This window comes from Nipponia nippon, unplaced genomic scaffold, assembly GCF_047370975.1.
Source record: "Nipponia nippon isolate SJK-2023a ecotype South Korea unplaced genomic scaffold, ASM4737097v1 scaffold_13, whole genome shotgun sequence".
Classification (NCBI taxonomy): domain Eukaryota; kingdom Metazoa; phylum Chordata; class Aves; order Pelecaniformes; family Threskiornithidae; genus Nipponia; species Nipponia nippon.
The window spans coordinates 9928224-9947591 of NW_028262324.1; the positions used below are offsets into that span (position 1 = coordinate 9928224).

Here is a 19368-nt window from a genome sequence, read left to right on the forward strand (position 1 = left end):
AGAAAGTTATTGCAGATGGAAGGGACGGGTGCCTCTGCTGCAGGGACAGTGGCACTCGGAGGTTAGACATGTCACAGCCCGCGTGTGTTTAGAGGGACAGGTTATTTTCTGCTGGCCAAGCAGAGCCTTAATCGAAACATCCAAACGACGGTAGAGCTGCTTCCCTGCAGCGACTCAGGAACCACAGCAGGATGAGTCAAGCAGAGCCACGCTCCGAGAGGAAAACAGTGGGCCCAGAGGAGGACTGTTCAGCTGAACTGCAGTGACATTTCAGAACAGAAACACAAAAAAGAAGTGACCTGGCCCCAGTCCACACGCGGTATGTGTTTTGCAAGCCCCAAAGCTGTCGTGCTTACAGTCTGCTCGATGTGCGAGATAACGGGACCACGTGCTTGACAGAAAATCCCGAGTTTCCCAGGACATCAAAACGGAGCGTTTCCCTGGAATGACAAGTTCTATCTTTGGCAAACAAAACTCAGGCTCTTTAATATGCTTCTCCCCCAATGCGCCATGTTAGCGTGCGTTTGTTTAGCAAACAGTTACTAGGAAGCCTCGGTAGGATAAAAAAAAAAAGGCGATACTGGGTATTATTATTCATGGATGGAGGTGGGGAGGAGAAAGAAAAACAGTGCTAATGTAGCCAGCAAGTTCAAGTAAGGTTCAACTTTGCTATTCCAAAATCTGCTGCTATGATAATGAGACAGTCAAATCAGCTCAAATTAAGAGCTCAGGAAGGCTCAGCCTTTCAAAGAAGTAAATTCGTGACAAGATTAATTTCTGCCAGCCAGTATGTAGCGTGGTATCATCCTATATTAACATAGAAAGCCCAAACAAAAAAAAAGGCAACTGAAAAATGCACTAAAACCCAGTGAAGTGTATAATTTCCCTTAATCTTCAATGCTGGTCTTTCCTATTCTGCACATGGATTAAATATGATGTACCACCTGGCACCGTTCAGCTGCCACTTACAGGAAACCTTGCCTCCTCCCCTCCCCTCTTTTCAGTAAACATCCACTAAAAGGCAGCACGCCTGCATTTTTCAAACAGTTTCAGGTGACTTTTATTAGGGTAAAGGGCAAAAACATCAGTAAAACAACCACTAAAAATAAGCAACCAAAAGCCCCCAAGAAACAGTATAAAACCCAGCTCTGCTCCCTATCCAAATGGACAGAGTGGCTTTCCTTTTCCTTTTCCTTTTCCTTTTCCTTTTCCTTTTCCTTTTCCTTTTCCTTTTCCTTTTCCTTTTCCTTTTCCTTTTCCTTTTCCTTTTCCTTTTCCTTTTCCTTTTCCTTTCCCCCCCTTTTTTTAAATGTCTTTCTGTCCACCTGGTTTTCTGCAGTCCCCTGAGCATTGCGAAAGGCGTGGTAAAGAAAAAGTAAGTTCTTGTAAATGTAGCTCTCAGGCACCATCAAAGAGCCTCTGCCGAGCACCCTGGGAGGGTGGCAGCAGCGGGGTGATCTCCGAGGTCTGTGCCGAGGAGGGAATGAGAGAAGGAAGGGGCTGCACGGTGTGATGTGTTTCTCATGGCTGGCCTGCCTGTGCAGCGTCTGTTGGGAGCATGCTGGCATGCAGTAACAGAGGAGAGGCTATCATAAGAGATTTCAAAGCTATCAGAAAGCCAAGGCCTATCTGGAGTAGGTGTTTATTTCTTGTGGTTTGGATAGGCTTACTGTCATGTCCACGTCCAGAAGTCAGCGAGCACGGGAATGAGTGTTCCCAGATTGCCAGCCAACACTTCAAAGAGTTTGAACTTTTTCTGAGCTGAACAGAGACTTTAAAAAATAAAAATAAATTTAAAAAATCTCCCAAAACAGCAACAAAAAACCCAACAAAGAATACATCTCCACATTTCAGTTTCATCCTCTATATTTATAGCTAGAATGCGTCAAAATTGGCTTACTGAGCTGAGATCAAACTCTCCTGTTGAAATGCTGATGTATAGCTGGCTTTTGTGTTGTAACAGATTCTGCTTCTACGGTCTCTACTTACCACTTGCTAAGGCCTCATACTAGTATGAATAATTAATTGCCAAGGATTAGCTTTTAGCTGTTTTTGTACACAGTTTGTATACAGTTGTTGCTATTTATTAAATATGCGATATCTAATCCAGTGTTTAGTGCTTACAAAGAGAAGAACCATCTGCGCTTGAGATTAAAACACTTCATTCACTTTGTGCCAAAGCCCTCACCAAGGGCTCCATGCTCTGCTGTAGTTAGAGGAAAACCCTTGGGAACCCAGGCTTGGGAAGGGTGGGCCCGCGTGTGGACGTGTCCCTGCATCAAAGCCCTTCTGTCTGATACAAAGCCTGCCTGCCGAACATGAAGGTAAGTGTGGGCATGATGGAGAGCAAAGAAGCTGATCAGGAAAACGAGAGGTTTTACCAGAATAAAGGACTAAGAACTAGGAAGGCGCCGAGAGCTTGGAGGGATCCTGCAGAGATGTTTCCCACAACCCGCAGGCTTCATATGTCTCTTTTGCAATAAGAGGGGTGCTGATATTCAATTTCCTTGCAGGCTACTTGCAAGGAATAAACCATTAACAGCTGTAATCCCTTGTGTGAGCCCAGGGCTTTGTCATCAGTGCGATATATGCCACCAAAGCTGCTCTTATATCAGGCTGCAAGTGTACGGGCAAACTCTGGGGCTGTGCAGCCTGGGCAAAGGCTGCACCCACGGTGCAGGAGGATTTGTCTCCCTAAAGGAGTACATCTCCCCCAGCTTGTGAGGCAGAAAAGTGCCTCAGCATGAATTTTGTGCCCTTGTTCCAAGTGTGAATGGAAAAAAAACCTCTGAGACCCACTGGGGAAACCTCCCATGACCTGCAGAAGGAGCCCAGGTGCAGCGGTCCCAATAAGCTGAAGTCAGCCCTTAGGAGCAGCCTCCTGAAATGCTCAGACACTCAGGCAGCGGGGCCCTGCTGGCGTCAAACATATTAAACAGGTAGAGGATATTGCCACTGCCTTTATCTATAGGGATTTACTGTTCCAGCAGACTTCCCTGTCTCTTCATAATGTCATTAGCGTGGCTGATGCTGGTAACCGGATTTGCCACTTCTCCTAACACATTTATGGAAAAAATGTTAAACAGGTCACCATTCTTGCAGACAAAACATCACTTGAGCTCTGTTCTAATTTCCTCGCTACGTGGCAACCTGGTATGGTATCATTGACTGGGTAAATCTCCCTGCAGCAAAACTAATTATACCTTTTGGTGAGAAAGCGGCAGTGGAACTGGTTTAGTCTTCCAAAAAATTCCACACTATAATATGCAGGACTAATGTGCCTCAGATTTGAAAAGGATTAATATCAATTATTCTAATGCATATTCATGAGAGGAAGACTGGTTTAGCAATCAGGCTAATAGTTTTTGCTCTAATTACATTTGGTTGATTTCATGCTATCTTGGCACATTCCTGATTGAATTTAACCATTAAAAAAAAAAAAAAACCAAACAAAACAACCCTCCCACAACTACTCCAGCAAACTCCAACACTTTAAGTTCAGCATCCCCTGTAAATAGTGCCTGAGGCTGAGCAGACTGCTTGGGACAGTGGGAGTTGATCACGAGCATTTTCTCTTTCTGGTGCAGGGTAAAATCACAAAAGCATCTTGAAGAGCAGTTCCCAGGCATTCACCAGTGCTGAGGGTTAAGGCATTCATTTTGTTTTATTTTTTATTTTTCTGAATCCAAACCATTGTCTACTTGAATGCAAGATAGATAGCAGGAATGGGAGATGTACCTGAAAGGGGAGCACCAAGCTGGAGGGAAGGTTTTGTCTGGGTAGGTGCTCTGGAGCCTGATAACAGCTAATGACTCGCTGTGGTGCAGAGGGTTGAAGAGCAGGTGGGATGTTCTGTGCATTGGGGGGGGTTCACCATTAGGGTCTGTCTCTTTAGTTGTCTTCCAGGGAAAGACCAGGCTGTGCAATATCACACTGCCATTCCAACTTCTGTGCTCCAAGAACAGTGTTTTGCATGGCATAAAGGGTGGGAATGTCTGAGCATGATGAAGAACGTAGTGGGTCAGGCAAGAGGGCTGGGAAGGGTGATGGTAGGAGCGCTCGCGAGGGAGACCCCGGGGTCAGGCTGGCAGGGAGCTGGGGAGAGCAGGGGCTGCCGCGGCTGGAGCCCTCCTTGGGAGCGTATATCATCTTCTGGCGTGCGAGGCCTGAGCAGAGCATGCTGCCACGGCATGAGGATGTCAGTAAGGTTTATCTGCATGAATGTGCAGGGAGGACATGCAAACAGTTTGGGTCTGTCCGGTGCTGTCAGGGCTGGATAACTCGCAGTACTTTCTACCTCCTCCCCGCCAGCGGCGCAGGGGGACAGGGAATGGGGGTTGTGGTCAGTTCATCACACGCTGTCTCTGCCACTCCTTCCTCCCCAGGGGAGGACTCCTCACGCTCTGCCCCTGCTCCAGTGTGGGCTCCCTCCCACGGCAGACAGTCCTCCACGAACTGCTCCAACGTGGGTCCTTCCCACAGGCTGCAGTTCTTCATGAACTGCTCCAGCGTGGGTCCCCCGCGGGGTCACAAGCCCTGCCAGCAAACCTCCTCCAGCCTGGGCTCCTCTCTCCACGGGGCCACAGGTCCTGCCAGGAGCCTGCTCCAGCACGGGCTTCCCACGGGGTCACAGCCTCCTTCGGGCACCCCCCTGCTCCGGCGTGGGGTCCTCCCCGGGCTGCAGGTGGAGATCTGCTCCACCATGGACCTCCATGGGCTGCAGGGCACAGCCTGCCTCACCATGGGCTTCCCCAGGGGCTGCAGGGGAATCTCTGCTCCGGCGCCTGGAGCAGCTCCTCCCCTCCTTCTGCACTGACCTGGGTGGCTGTGGGCTGTTCCTCTCACATATTCTCACTCCTCTCTTCCAACTGCTACTGGTGTTGCACAGGGGTTTTTTCCCCTTTTTTAAATATGTCATCACAGAGGCGCTACCACCATTGCTGATGGGCTCGGCCTTGGCCAGTGGTGGGTCCGTCTTGCAGCCGGCTGGCATCGGCTCTGTCGGACATGGGGGAAGCTTCTGGCAGCTTCTCACAGAAGCCACCGCTGTAGCCCCCCACTACCAAAATCTTGCTATGCAGACCCGATACAGTGGGGTTGCAGTCTTCCTGGGAAGAAGGCAAGGCCAGGAGCAAAATGGGAAACTTCAGCTTTCGTGTGCCGTGCATTTGTTTTCTTTTTTTGATTTTCCCCATGCTAGCGGCAGCAGAAATAGGAGAGATGCTCCCCTCCCATCCTCTCTTGAGCACTATCGCTGCACTGATGTCTAAAGGCAGCGTATGCTTTTGAAGTTTGCCTTTTCAGTATTTTCATTCATTTATCATTTTCTTCTCCAGCACACCATTTGCATCTGGGCTTTGCTCAGAAGGAAGACTGACACCATTTATCATTTAATGCGGCTTGATAGCTCTCTGACAACTAAACATGTTCTTAACAGCATTAAGGAATTTACAGGCAGCCATGCCTGAAGGCTACTTTTCTGCCCACTTTAGCTTAGTCAGCAGCAGTTGTAGCTGCAGCTCTCTGGGTGCCTGTAGGCAAACGAAACATTGACATATAATCAGCAGAAGTATTGTATCCCCTTTTAAACCAAATAGACATACTCTCTCAACAGATAAAATGATTGCAGCTATAACTGAAATCAAATAATTAACCATTATTCAATCTGTGCTTTTCCAGGCAATGTCAAAATTAAGATCTTGTGTATTTCCAAAGTAAAAATATAGATGGTTTTATCTTCATTTTGGTTTTATGGATTTTATACTATGCAGTAGTGCTTACAGAAGAGCAGAGGAGTTTACATTCTCACAGACTGTGGACACGGTCTCTGGGGGCACCACGGCATGTGAGTGAGCTGGCGTGTGCAGGGTCCTACCCCTCCAGAGGACAGAGCTCCTGGTGCGAAGGGTCTCAAGGACCCCCCCGGGGCAGGATGCAGAAGTGGCAAGTAAAGTCCTAGACCAGGGAAAACTCTTAAGCGTGGGTTTATATTCCACGGGAATCAGTGGGACTTAAGGATTTTGGAGATTCAAGGCGGTACTTTGCATCTTAACATCCTTCCACATGAAAAAGCAGATTACAGGCTCTCTGTATTTCCCTTGAAACCCTATCCCCAAGTTTGGCCTCAGCTTCTTGTCATGACCCAAGAAGCAAGTGTTACCTTTCATTATGGCCTCAGCGTTTTCTAGAAAAACCATCCTGCAAGCCCAATGGTCAGAATCACGACATCAGAAGTGACCGTGTTCTGCAAACTCTTTTAGTTAATGAATAAATAGGCATTTTCTAGTGAAGAGGTGTTTCCTAAAACAAGTCCCTGTCAATAAATACCGTAGACATGTATAGCTGCCATAAGCAGGAGACGTTATTCCCATGCAGAACGAAGCAGGGAGGAGATTAAGGAACTCTCCATCTGTTTCTGCGCTGTGCAGCACGTGGGATATCGCTCAAAATACACTGTGCTCTCTGTTTCTGAGAGCCTGGGAAGGCAGAGGCTGGCATAGGCATGGCAGGATGGAGCTGGACAGTCTGACTCAAAGTATATTGTTTGCTTGGGGAAGTAGGGGGCTGCAGGAAAAATCCCTTAGTAAATGGAGCATATGAATGAAACCTGGTCCTGATGCCAAGTTTATTCTGCAGGCCTTGATGGAGCTAAAAAAGCGCATTAGACAAAACCATTATTGAACTTCTTGATTACATAACAATTTCCTCATCGTATTTCTAAGAATATTGAATCTATATTCAAACACCCTCCTACTCTCTCCCACACACCACCCCTTCTCCTTGCTATATCGGCTTCATTACTGAGTATGAAGACAGAAAAAGTATAGGGCATGTTGCCATGAGCAGATAAATCTCAGATGCTTACACTGAGATTTTAGAGCCATCTATGGGATTTGGACAGCCAATTCCCATTAATTTTAATGGCCTTGAAAGTCTCCGGTCTTATGCCTTGACCTTAGTTAGGGTCTTTAGCAGTGCAAAGAACAGATAATCAAGGAATAAGTATCACCAAACCTAAATGCTGCGTTAGTCCCTGCTGCCTAAAACTTACCCCGCTCTGTGCTTGTCTGGGGGTGGCACGCACAGTTTTGCTGCCCACAGACTGCTGCTACCACAAGCTCAAGAGAGAGGCGGGAAATTTCTGGACAGGCTGGCTTCTTTGCGGGAGCCCTCTTTCCCCAGGGATGAGCACAGACCTTGCCAACACACAGGAGGAATCCCTGGGGCCACTCTCACCCAGCCAGCAGGATCAGGCCCAGTGCAGGTGGCTATCTCCTGAAAGGTGTCTGGTAGAGGCTGCCTGCCTATTTTTTGAGGGGATTTTGGAGGAGATGGGAATTAATGGCTTGCAAGCATGGCACATCCATCGTGCCTCAGGAAGTAGCAGTTGCACACCAACTGGCTACACTTACTCACGTAATCAGCTTGCTTGTCTCATTTGCATGTGTAATAACCAGCATGGATGTACAATCATGCTAATCACTTCGAGGCAACTGCTTTAAATTCATTCAAAATCTTGCCCTGCCTGTCCTTGGGTTATTTAGCTTTCACAAAGGAACCATAGCAGCAATCCAGAGATTCACTCAATAAAAATCTTTGTGAAACAGTCAATTTAGTGGAGGAGAAGGTTTTTTCTGGAATCCTGCCCATACCTACTGAGACTTGCACTACAAGCCGCTGCTGTCATTAGGAGCTCATCCAATCCCCTCTGCAAGACACCTAGAAAAGTACCTGATGGGAATTTCACAATTTGTGGTGTGTTGCTACAGGTGAAATGTAAGAGTAAATCCAGAAGCAGAGAGGAAGGGAACTACACGGCTTCTCTCATGCGATCTGTGGGTAGAAATGGTCTGAGAACTCTGCAGGGAAAAACTAGTCTTAAACCCTGTCAGCTTTATGAGCGGTTTAAGGAGTGTCTGTGATGCTCTGTTGTGGATACCCACCCGGTAAGACCTGGCCTGTCAGGGCTCCTGTCGTTAGCTCTAATGGAGCCCACGTGAGGACAGTGGAGATCAGCTCTCATGGATGTGGCACCAGAAGTACATGGATTCCCTCACCCGCCCCTGCCACTGTCTTCAGCCCAGTCATTTCAGCCTTTTGTGCCTCCCAGTCTTTTTCTGATGCCTCCACATTTTAGGCTGCAAGCTTTTCCATTGTTTTAGCTGGGTGTTTTATAGGATCTACTGCAGACACGGGGCATCCAAGTCAGAAGCTCTGGATGTGCCTGCAGTGATATTGGAGGTGCCTTCCCCAGCCCCCTTAACAAGTCAACATATGTCAGATAAGCCAGCAGCAAGACCTAGGAGTGGGGTACAGCACTCACAAAATCTAACAGGCCCCCGACGCTTAACTTTGCCATCCCTGTTCCTCCTGCAAGTCCAAGCCTGTGCTCTAGGGACCTTTCCGTGTTTGATGCTGTTCAGCCTCAGCTCTTTGACTGCCAGCCCAAAACTTTTCACCAGCACAAGGCCGTGTTGTGTGTTTTTTAATGAGTCATGAAAACTAGTGCTACGGCAGGAGGCCCTCTCCCCATGTTTGCTTCCATTTCAAGCAGCTGACTCAGCAGCGAGGGTTTGGGTCAGTGCTCTGGAGCAGGGACAACGGGCACTTTTTTCCAGTGACCGCTTGCCTAAGCAGCTGGAGCCTCATTCACTGCAGAGGGATCATTCCTGCTCAAGTCCGAATTCGTCCCATTGGCTTTTCTTGTTAAAGAGAAGTGAACCTGGAAGAGGAAGGAGGAAAGGCCAGGAATCAAATGAAAAAGCTGCCTGCCACAGAGCATCTCTAGAGGAGTTCCTGGTGGTACAAATGTCTTTCCTTCAGCTTTCTGTCTCTCATTACTGACAGTGGAAAATACGAAAGCTGCCAAGCTAGAGGTTCAGTATGGCCAAGATAGGAAACCTTATTAGACAGACAGAAGGTGATTTCTATAATCTGAAATCCCAGACTTGTAAATACATTGGGACAGAGCCCTGCACCACTGAATGCAATGTTAATGCCTGACAGCAGCAGCTGGATCCAGTTTTCTGTGGACAACTGCTCCTTGGGTGGTTTTTGCTGGATGGTGGATGCTACCAGGACAAGGTATGCTTTAGAGAAGGAGAAGGATCCTCTAAACCCCGCTGGAGATATTTCATCTCCCATTTTTTTGTACTTTCCAACTGAAAAGTGCTTTGAATACCTGAGGATAGTCAACTGGCATTTAGAAGTTTTTCTTAGCCTGACAAGATTCCCAAAGATGAATGAGTGCAGTAGATCAATAAGGGGGAAAATCTGTATCTTAGGAGCACATGTGACATCTTGCTGCAACTTGTGGGAGAAATGATAAATGTCTCTCTCTGTTTATTGCTTAGCTCCATGGCTAAATCTGCTAAACCAAAAACAAATTTTACCCTCAGTTCTCCTAGTTTTCAAATTTATGTTCATGTGGCATTGCCTTGATCTTCAAAGCAGGAAGGTATATCAAAGGAAACAGAAGGTTTGACACCAATTACTGCTGCTGGATGCCATCCACTGAATAAAGATGGAGTGTTAATATTTACACTGAAAGTGAAGGAGATAAAACACACTAGGTACATCTAAGTCTACAAATAAGCCCTTCTGTGTGTAGTGGGCAGAGATAAACCCAAGCAAAAAAAATGAAATTAGCATTGAAAACATCCCAAACACCTTCAGAATTCTTGGGCTGTAAACAAAGAAATGACAGCAAAAACACTGAAAGAGCCTTCTAGGAAAGCAAATCAGACTCCCCGCTTCTCAGGGGTATTACCTAGTCTTCAGGAGATGGTCTTTTGAAACAACCAACCATGCAGAAGTAGGTAACATCTAAATTTCTGCCCACTTCACCATGAGACACTTGACTTTTACATTTTATTCTCTTGAGTTTGAAGTTCAGGCACTTTTCCCTGTGTCCCTCTCTACTTCTCTTCATCCCATGGTTCTTCCTACTTTTTTGCACCTCTCAAGTCTTTCCCGCAGCTCATTGGCCTGAGAAGTCTCTAACAAGGCAAACCCCTCATGGCACGAGTTGTTGTGGGGTTGTTCGTATTTCAGCAGCAAATTTATGGAAAAGGAGGGCAGCGAGGAGGCGACGAAAGGCGCATTAACACTGTGAGGAGGGTGCACAGCACAGCATAGCTAACAACAAACATTCTTTTAGGCAACCTTTTTAAAAAAGAAAAGGAATCTTCCCAGCATTTTTCCTGGTAACAATTTAGTAACTGAAAGTGAGGGTATTCTAAAATTCCCGGTCCTAGAACATTGCATAGGAGGCCATTTGCACAGTTCACTTCTTCCATTTAATCCAATTTAGACAATGAAACCAGAGTGTTTAATGGAGCTAATTTTTATTTCTAGTCAAATCTCATTCTTCAGATTAAATTACTAGGTCTGCAGTGATATGTACAAATCAAAGTTATATAGTACATTTTAGTGAGTTAAGAGGTAAATTATTTTATTACATTGATTTGGAAGGGATTTTCTTAACAGCAAGTGCATTTTAAAACACTTGTTGAAATCAAAATTTCAAAATTGAAACACTTTCCTTAAATTTGGATTTTTTGAAGGTATATGGGCTTTTCTTCTAAAGCCATAACTTAAGCTTGCTATATGAATTTAATTCAAGTGAATCTTCCAGCCTTTGTAGACCATTTCTGCCTTTCAGCTTTGGAGAAGAGGTGAGGCTCTTCTTGAGAAGACCACAGTGTTTCTGAACCGTATTGCATCTGCCTGTTTCTGCTACAGCAGCAAGGCTTGTTCCACTGTAGTGCCTGCCCATTTAGGGATCAATGTTCAGAAGTCTGATATTTCCTGACTGTTAGGACGTCTGTGCTGGGCTTGGCTGAAGAGAAATCCTGCAAGAATTTCTTTTTCCAGTGCCTGAGGTGGTAACTGTGGATATTCTGGTATTGTGAGGCTGGCTGAGAAAGGTCACTGTGAGGAAACCTAAAATCTAGTTATATGGGCAAGGAGGGAATGTGCCAGATTTGCAATTCATGATGCAGAACTCTTGTCATACATTTTATAATTCATTGCTTAATATTGTGTATCTAGTCATCATGCGCATACGTTGCAATTGATTTCATGCTGCTTTTCTATCAAGCAGGAGAAAAGCGAGCATAAGGGACCAGCTTACCCTGAAATGAATACATAAAACATTAGTCACATATACGTGTATTTTGAAATCATTGCTGTATTTTGGCAGTAACCTAAGAAACTAGATATAATCCCACCCAATTAACAAACTAGAGAAAGAATTCACTAGTAGAAAAAAACATTCCTCAAATTGTCTGTCAGCTCTTAAACTTCCCTAAAATGACTTTAAAAGAAGATATAATTAGGGAAACTGGAAAGTATAGCATTAATGTCTATATAAAACAGGTATGGAAGGACAGCCTGCCTACACCATCTGAAAGCTGAAAATACACTAATCTAGTGCTTCACGCTTTCTGGCTCTGCATAGAGTCGGTGGCCCAGGATCTGATCAGATTTATGTGGGTTTTTAGAGAGGCTGCTCACTGCAGACCCTTCTCCTCTCATTGCACTCTTTAGCCCAAGAGCTCGTTTCTGATAATGGATGAGGTCTCCAGTGGTTGGAACTGCCCTGCCTTGACTGTCTCAGTGTTGTGCAGTTTGGTTTGCCTGGATGAGTTTGCTCTTTCCCCTGGTTGCGATGAGGAGCTAGGATGGCCAGTCGGGCGCATGCAGAGTAGCTCAGAGCTCAAAATGTTTTAGAAAGCTTGGTAAAGTTTTCATGTATTTCACAACCATCAAGTTTCAAATTAGAGATGAGTCATTAAAAAAGAGTATATTACTTGTACATTTATATGTAGTAGAACTGTACACACATCTCTGTAATTAGCCATAGGCACCCAAAATTACAGATGTAACTGTGCATTAAGTGGAGAACATCGCTCTGATCGAATCTTGCATTCACAATTGTGTTCCTTCTTGCTTAGATTTCAGAGCCTGTTGTCCAGATGGGCTTTGTTGGGCACCTAATTAGTAGTTAATCAAAAGCTCCTGCTGTGAACTGCTTCACAGCCCTCCTGGCATCCTAGCTGCTTGGTACGTGTTCCCTGACTATACAGAGATGAAGGCACAGGAGTTGAAGTAGATGCTTTATCTCCTTTATGCATCTGACATAACTGAAGCAGCTTCCAAAATAAAACCACCTCAGGATGCATTGGTTATCTGGCTTCTGTGTACTAAGAGCAAAATTAGTCTTGAAATGTGTACGTGGAAATACAGCCATGCGTTAATGGCAATGATAGATAGCGTAATATATTCTGAGATGAACTCACTGTTTTCTCTTTCCTTTCCAGATTTTGGCAATCATTTCCATCATGTTTATTGTACTATCTACAATTGCCTTGTCCCTTAACACACTTCCTGAACTACAAGGCGTGGATGAATTTGGGCAGACCACAGATAATCCCCAACTTGCCCACGTGGAAGCGGTGTGCATTGCATGGTTTACAATGGAATACCTCTTGCGATTCCTATCCTCGCCTAAGAAATGGAAGTTTTTCAAAGGCCCACTGAATGCTATTGATTTGCTAGCTATCTTACCGTACTATGTCACTATCTTCCTCACAGAATCCAATAAAAGTGTACTTCAGTTCCAAAATGTACGACGAGTGGTCCAAATATTTCGGATTATGAGGATACTCCGGATTCTAAAGCTCGCCCGGCACTCAACGGGTTTACAGTCCTTGGGGTTTACACTGAGGAGGAGTTACAATGAGCTTGGATTACTCATCTTGTTTTTGGCCATGGGCATTATGATCTTTTCGAGTTTAGTGTTTTTTGCAGAAAAGGACGAGGATGATACAAAATTCAAGAGCATCCCAGCTTCTTTCTGGTGGGCAACAATCACCATGACAACAGTAGGCTACGGAGACATCTACCCCAAAACACTTTTAGGTAAAATAGTAGGAGGACTGTGCTGCATTGCTGGAGTGCTGGTGATTGCTCTTCCCATCCCAATTATTGTCAATAACTTCTCTGAGTTCTACAAAGAGCAGAAGAGGCAGGAGAAAGCCATTAAGCGCAGGGAAGCTCTTGAAAGAGCAAAAAGGAACGGCAGTATTGTTTCCATGAACATGAAGGATGCGTTTGCCCGTAGTATAGAACTCATGGACATTGTGGTTGAAAAGAATGGAGAAAGCATAGCCAAAAAGGATAAAGTTCAGGACAATCATTTGTCTCCCAGCAAATGGAAATGGACCAAGAGAACACTCTCTGAAACTAGCTCTAGTAAATCTTTTGAAACTAAGGAACAAGGATCTCCAGAAAAAGCCAGGTCATCTTCAAGTCCCCAGCACCTGAATGTCCAACAGCTAGAGGACATGTACAACAAAATGGCAAAGACTCAGTCCCAGCCAAACCTTAATACTAAAGAGTCAAGTCAACCTGGGAAGCAAAAGGAAGAGCTAGAAATGGAAACCCTTCCTGGCCCTATGGTGCCCTTGCTGACGACTCGCACTGATGGGATCGTTGACATGAGGAGCATGTCCAGCATTGACAGCTTCATAAGTTGCGCAGCGGAGTTCCCTGACTCTGGGAGGTTTTCCCACAGCCCGCTCGCTACCCTTCCCTGCAAAGGTGGCATTAACGTGATTCAGGAGCAGAGCAGGCCAGAGGGGAGTGGTGCCAGATTTGTGGAAACGAACCCAAGTTCCGAAGGCAGCCACCGTTCTGCTTTTTTCATAGAAAGTCCCAAAAGCTCCATAAAGGCCAGTAACCCTTTAAAACTAAGATCTCTGAAAGTCAACTTCATGGAAGAGGACACCAGCACATTAGTACCAGCATCAAATGTACTGAGAATATATCCAGACCCTCTCAAGAGCAGGGGAGCTGCTGCTGCTTCCACAGATAATTCCTTACTCTCTGACAGATCTCTCATGAGCCCAGAAACCTCGATCTACACAACAGCGAGTGCGCGAACACCCCCAAAGTCACCAGAGACGCAGACAGCCATAGCTTTCAACTTCCACGATGCCGGTATACACAAATACATAGATGCTGACACTGATGATGAAGGTCAGCTGCTTTATGATACAAGTCCGCCCGGAAATGTGAGTCCCAAGTACAATGTTACAAACAGTGGCTATCTAAAGCAAAAGGATAATGTTTATAGAACAGAGAAGAACCATCTAGAAGCTGCTGCTTTACCCACCTCCCCTAAGCTGATAGGGCAAAACTGCATTTACTCTATGGAAGGTATCACTGGAAGAACCCAGGGCAATCAAGAGACTGTCAGACTAGAAAATCACATTTCCCCAGAAGTCCATGTATTACCAGGCAGCGGAGGACATGCTAACACACATGATCAAAGCATCTGAGATGGGCTCCAAAAGAACTTACGGAAAGTTTACAGGAATGTCTTTACAGTCAACACAAAAAAAAGAGCTTCTGCATGGCATGAACTTGGCTGAAACAAGCCACATGTTTCTAAAAGTCTGGGGGAGGTCCAGTGTGGGTTTGTGAAAATGTCCTTCTCTGAAACAACTCTAAAGACGTTGCCCACATCAGTCAAAAATAAGGACTGCAAATCATGATCACACATTGATCTCCTTTCATGTTGTCCAGTGAAGCCAATGTGACCAAATATCCATCCATTCCCCTTGAAGGCTAGAGCTCCTTTTGGAAATATTAACATCTGATTTGCATTAGTTCCATAAAGGATGCCAAGGCAGCCAGATTTGAACTCTGGAATAAATTGCTGGGGTTGGTATAAAGCTATCAAAAACACAATGCTCACTGCTTCAGGGCAGCTGTTCCCCATCTACAGCTTTCTCTGATGGATATTATGTCTAAAGGTAACAGGGAACACTTGCATTATTGGGAAATCCAAGTGAAAACCATTTAAAACAAATAACGGTCTAGAGAAACCAATTATTAAAATGCTCTGTGTGTGTTTAACAATACGATATCCTGTAGGACCTGACGTTTTCTTTTGAAATATCAGCAGGGTGAGTTGCACCACTTGTATCTAATTCCAAACATCCCCTAGGACATAGTGAAACTTGCACTTACCCTCTGCTAAAAATCGATACCTGCCCCAGGGCCAGCGCGTGGCCCTCAGGGGACCCACAGCCCACGCTGGGAAGGTGTGAAAGAGCCATGCAGAAGCAGGAATCTCTGGAGGCATCGCAGCCAGACCCCCTTCCCGGTGCCGGGGAGCGTAGGGCTGGAAGGAGAGCTCAGCTCTCGCCCTACCCCTCCGCGGAAGGGAGATGCTCGCTGCCCTGCCCCGTGGGGATGGCCGAGTGCGGCGGCGGCGCTGACGCTGCGGCTGGCCCCTGCGGCACGTGGCGGGGGTACCGGGACGGCTCCCCGGGCCTCCCCTTCCCGCCCGCACGCCGACTTGAGGCATCAGCCAAAGTCTCGCCCTTGGCGTAGGAGAGGAACCGGTCGGTCTGAAGCTTTTTGCGCCCGAGCGGCGCGGTGAAAGATATGCAAGCGTTACATAAATATGCAAAAAGAGGGATTCGTTAGCGACCCGCCCCGGGCCTGGCTGTGCTCTCTCTCGCGAGGAGGTCGGGCAGGAGAGGCTCCTGCAAAGCTGCGGCACGAAGCAGCTGCGAGAGACAGGAGAATCAGGCCTGACGTTTTAATAACATCCAGTCATTTTTAAACGAAACAAGAAAAAAAAAAAAGAAAAAAAAAGATCTGACCATTTTAAATGAACAGAACTAGCAGCCACCAGCCTAGGTTTTTAAAATATTATTGTTTCAATAAAGTTATGTCAAATTGTGTAGGAAATAATTTGTCTTTGGTTTTTAATCTCGGGGGGGAAAAGCACTTTACGTTGACTTTTTGTTGTTGTTGTTGCGATGCTGGAGTAGGATAGCAGAGTGTAACAATCAAGCACTTTAACCAAGCACTATTTTAATTTGTGCCTCCTGTCGTGACCGTGATTTGTTACACGCCTGTAGCAAGTCACAGCCTGTCCTGTGATAACTGTGATGGTAATCTTTTATGTTGTTCTCTGTTTCTACTGTAAAACTCAACTGTAAATAACTCTGTCAATAAGCGTTTCCTGACCTATTTCTGAGTACCTGCCGGGGCGCGTAACAATCTGCATGCAGCAGGTCCGGGGACGTGCTGAGACACGGGACGCGGGAGCGGAGGCGCACAGGCGGGAGGAAGACCCCGAGCCGCTCGAGTCCACTGCGTTTTGTTCCTTCCTATTGTAAAAAAAAAAGCCGTTGGTTAGTCCTGAATGTAAATGTCTGTCCGTCCAAGCTGTACAGTACTTCTGTCTGTAATCCGTAATAGTGAATGCAGCATGTACGGACAAAAGCAATAAGCACATATATGTTTTAGGAGCTATTATGGGTTATGATGATAGCTTTGTTAGGTCTCTCCTTGGCACAAAACTGTACACGTGTTGGAGTTAACTCTGCTCTGCTCAGCCGACCCCATCCCCGGGCGGTGGGACGCAGCCCGAGGTACCCGCTCAGATGTCGCCCTTGCGTCCCAGCAAGGCGAGACCCTGGGGGAGGTGTGAGTAAGACCTGAGCCACCACCTCACGAATTAGCCCGCCGGCAGCGAAAGAGGCCTCGTGCCATGCAAAGAGTGACGCGGGAGGTACGCAAAACAAGTTCGAGGCACCCATGCGTACAGACGATACTCTCCAGAGTATTTACGCAGGGCCAATTCCTGAGGTTCGTTAGCTTTTACTCTGCCTTCGCTCAGCCAAAACCACCGTTGCTCTGAGTGGGCTCTTTGCCTGGTGAAGGACTTTAGGATTTGGCCATAGTAAATACAAGTGTACTTAGAGGAACCGATGTGTTGCTGAGATATTAGTTAAGATTGAGTCGTCACGAAAAAGTAAAGTGACTTTCCAGCAGTTAAGCTTTAAATACTGATTTATTCTGTGGCTTTCTGAGGCCATAGAGCGGCAATGAGAAATTTTAAAGAGAACAGTCTTAACATAATCTCTATGTTTCAGTGATCATTCATGTCTGCCATCAGCACAAATGTAAAAAGAAGAAAAATCAGGGAATTTTTTTTTTTTATAAAGTAAGTAATAGCGATTTCCAAGTTAAATATTTTTAGAGCTGATGCTTTCATGTGGAAAAAAAGTCATATTTTACATATCACGAAAGTGAACATATTTAAATATAGCCATATAGTGTAGTATTTACCACACTCTCATCCAAATTGATGTATTTGGTTTATAGATGGCACTGACAAAAATGTATAGATCAACAATTCTATCATTTTTTAACTGATAATCAACTGGTGCAACTCTCCTTGTAACCAAAGGCCCTCTGTCTGCCTTGTGTGATCATTCACGACACACACCTTATATCATCTATTTAGTCCTACCTTTAAAGTAGCATTTTATTGAGTCACTTTTGAAAGCCAAATTCAAAAGTATCATTAAAAATCTACCTTTTAAGTCTGAATAGCCAAAGTCCTATAGATTTCTTATAGAAAGCAAATAATATGAAATTAAGCATATAATATGCTTGAAGAGCATTTCTTTCTTATTTGTGTATGAAGATGTAGCTCTCATTTTGTGCCCAGTTAAAAAGGAAGTATGTTTAATTTATTTTAATGAAATAAAGTCTGAATATGAAGTATGTATCTATATATGTGTGTGTCTGCATAATACACATATATATAATGTAAGCACTGGGAAATCTACTCTAACATAAAGCTATGGTAGACTAAATCTGTACTCATTACAAAAGGAAAGGCAGTGCTTTGAAAACATAACGCTCACCAAATCCTATAGACACTAGAAAGACTATTTCGTTTTATAGTTTGTTTGATACATGTTTCCCAAAGCTCATAACAGGCGGGGAGAATATACAATATCTCTTGCATCGAGCTAAGGCATGCAGTTTAATCACTGCTATTTGGCATTCAGGTCTGCGAATTTACTGTGCATCGTGTATCAAGCAAGCTGACAGAGTTTCACCTGCTGCTGCAGAAGACATCGTATCTGAAAGGACTATGTATGTGTGACGTCTGTGCTTGCTTGTATCTTACGCCATCAACATCGTTTTTAATACATATATATAAATATATATAGAAAATATATATATGCGGAAGGAATGGGTGCAGTTTTCTTAACCAGGAGGCAAAGATCCTTTGAGTTTTAGCCTTGAACAGAGAAAAACAGCAGTCACATTGCAGTAGATTTCTCAGTGCCTTTTCTTAGAAACTTCACCTAAGCACACTTACGGGAAAAAAAAAAAAAAAGAAACAAAACAGTCTCCTGTGAAATCCACATTTTTCTGAAAGGTTCGAGAGTCAATAAAGGTAGAAGAAGGAAAAAAAAAAAAGAGGAAAAGAAAACCCGCGGAACGCACATTCCCTTCCTGAACATGCCGTGTGTCAAATGCCGGGGAATATCTGTCTGTGCAAGTCACGCAGAAACACATCCGAGGCGGTCGGTTTCTTTGGCAACTATGGCTGTGATAAACTGTAGCCTTTTCTTCCCTTGCAGCTAATAAGATACACATTTCTAAGGAAAACAGTATTCTCTTCTGTAAAATTGTAATGTATTGTTAATATTTGTACCTATTGTATATTTATGTCTTGACAGAATTATGACTGGTACAGTTTATAGTAAATAACAAGGGTATTTAAAACTCATTGCAAAGACAAGGTTTCTAAAGCCAGGTTCTCTCTCTGTCGGTAAGCTCCACATACCATGATCTCCAATAGTTTTTAACACCTCATTTTAAAGCGAATAGTAGAATTACTGAATAAGTAGCCGAGCGATGGAGACCACGTGGCAGGGATGCCCTCCTGTGCAGCTCAGTCGGGAGCGAGATGGGGAGGTGGGCTTCCCCGGCAACTCCAAATTAGCTCCAACTTCTTCATGTTTGGCCAGTCACTTCTGCTTACGGTAATCAGACTGACCAAGTGTTACCTTAGGTTGCTTTAGGATCACCCACTTGGGGAGAATATGGCTTTAACTAGTTCTTGAATAAAGTACAGATGTTCTAGTTACCTCTGTACCTTCTGTTTGCCATTGTGTTGGCTTTATAAGTATCTGATGTATGGAAAAGTCATGTGACTTTCATGCATTCCAGAGTAGTCTATTTTTCTGTTCAGATTTAAAAAAAAAAAAGTTATATATATATAAAAATATAAATATATATCTGTATTTTTAGCAAATTTATAATAGGGCAATCAAGTCAGATTTCTTCTTTTTGTATTACAGAATAATATATTAGATGCTTTCTTGGTGTTCATTTACATAGCTGATCCCCTAACCTTTTTGTTGTCGTTATTTTCTTTTGTTCTGAAAAAACACCTGCAACATCCCTCCTGGAAGTGCGTCTGCGAAAGGTCATTGAGTTTGTCCGATGTTGTCATGTTTTTGTATTTTTCCTGTT

General features: G+C 44.7%; 1 protein-coding gene across 2 annotated transcripts in view; it reads left to right on the forward strand.

The window, feature by feature from the left end:
* The window catches only part of KCNB1 (potassium voltage-gated channel subfamily B member 1), a 131897-nt gene extending 114234 nt beyond the window's left edge, over positions 1-17663 (forward strand). For both annotated transcript variants that reach the window (XM_087750153.1, XM_087750152.1), the window contains exon 3: positions 12324-17663. In XM_087750153.1, the coding sequence (XP_087606279.1) occupies positions 12324-14345 (2022 nt within the window). In that variant the 3' untranslated portion in view covers positions 14346-17663. The remainder of the gene's footprint in view (positions 1-12323) is intronic.
* The last annotated feature ends 1705 nt before the right edge of the window (positions 17664-19368 follow it).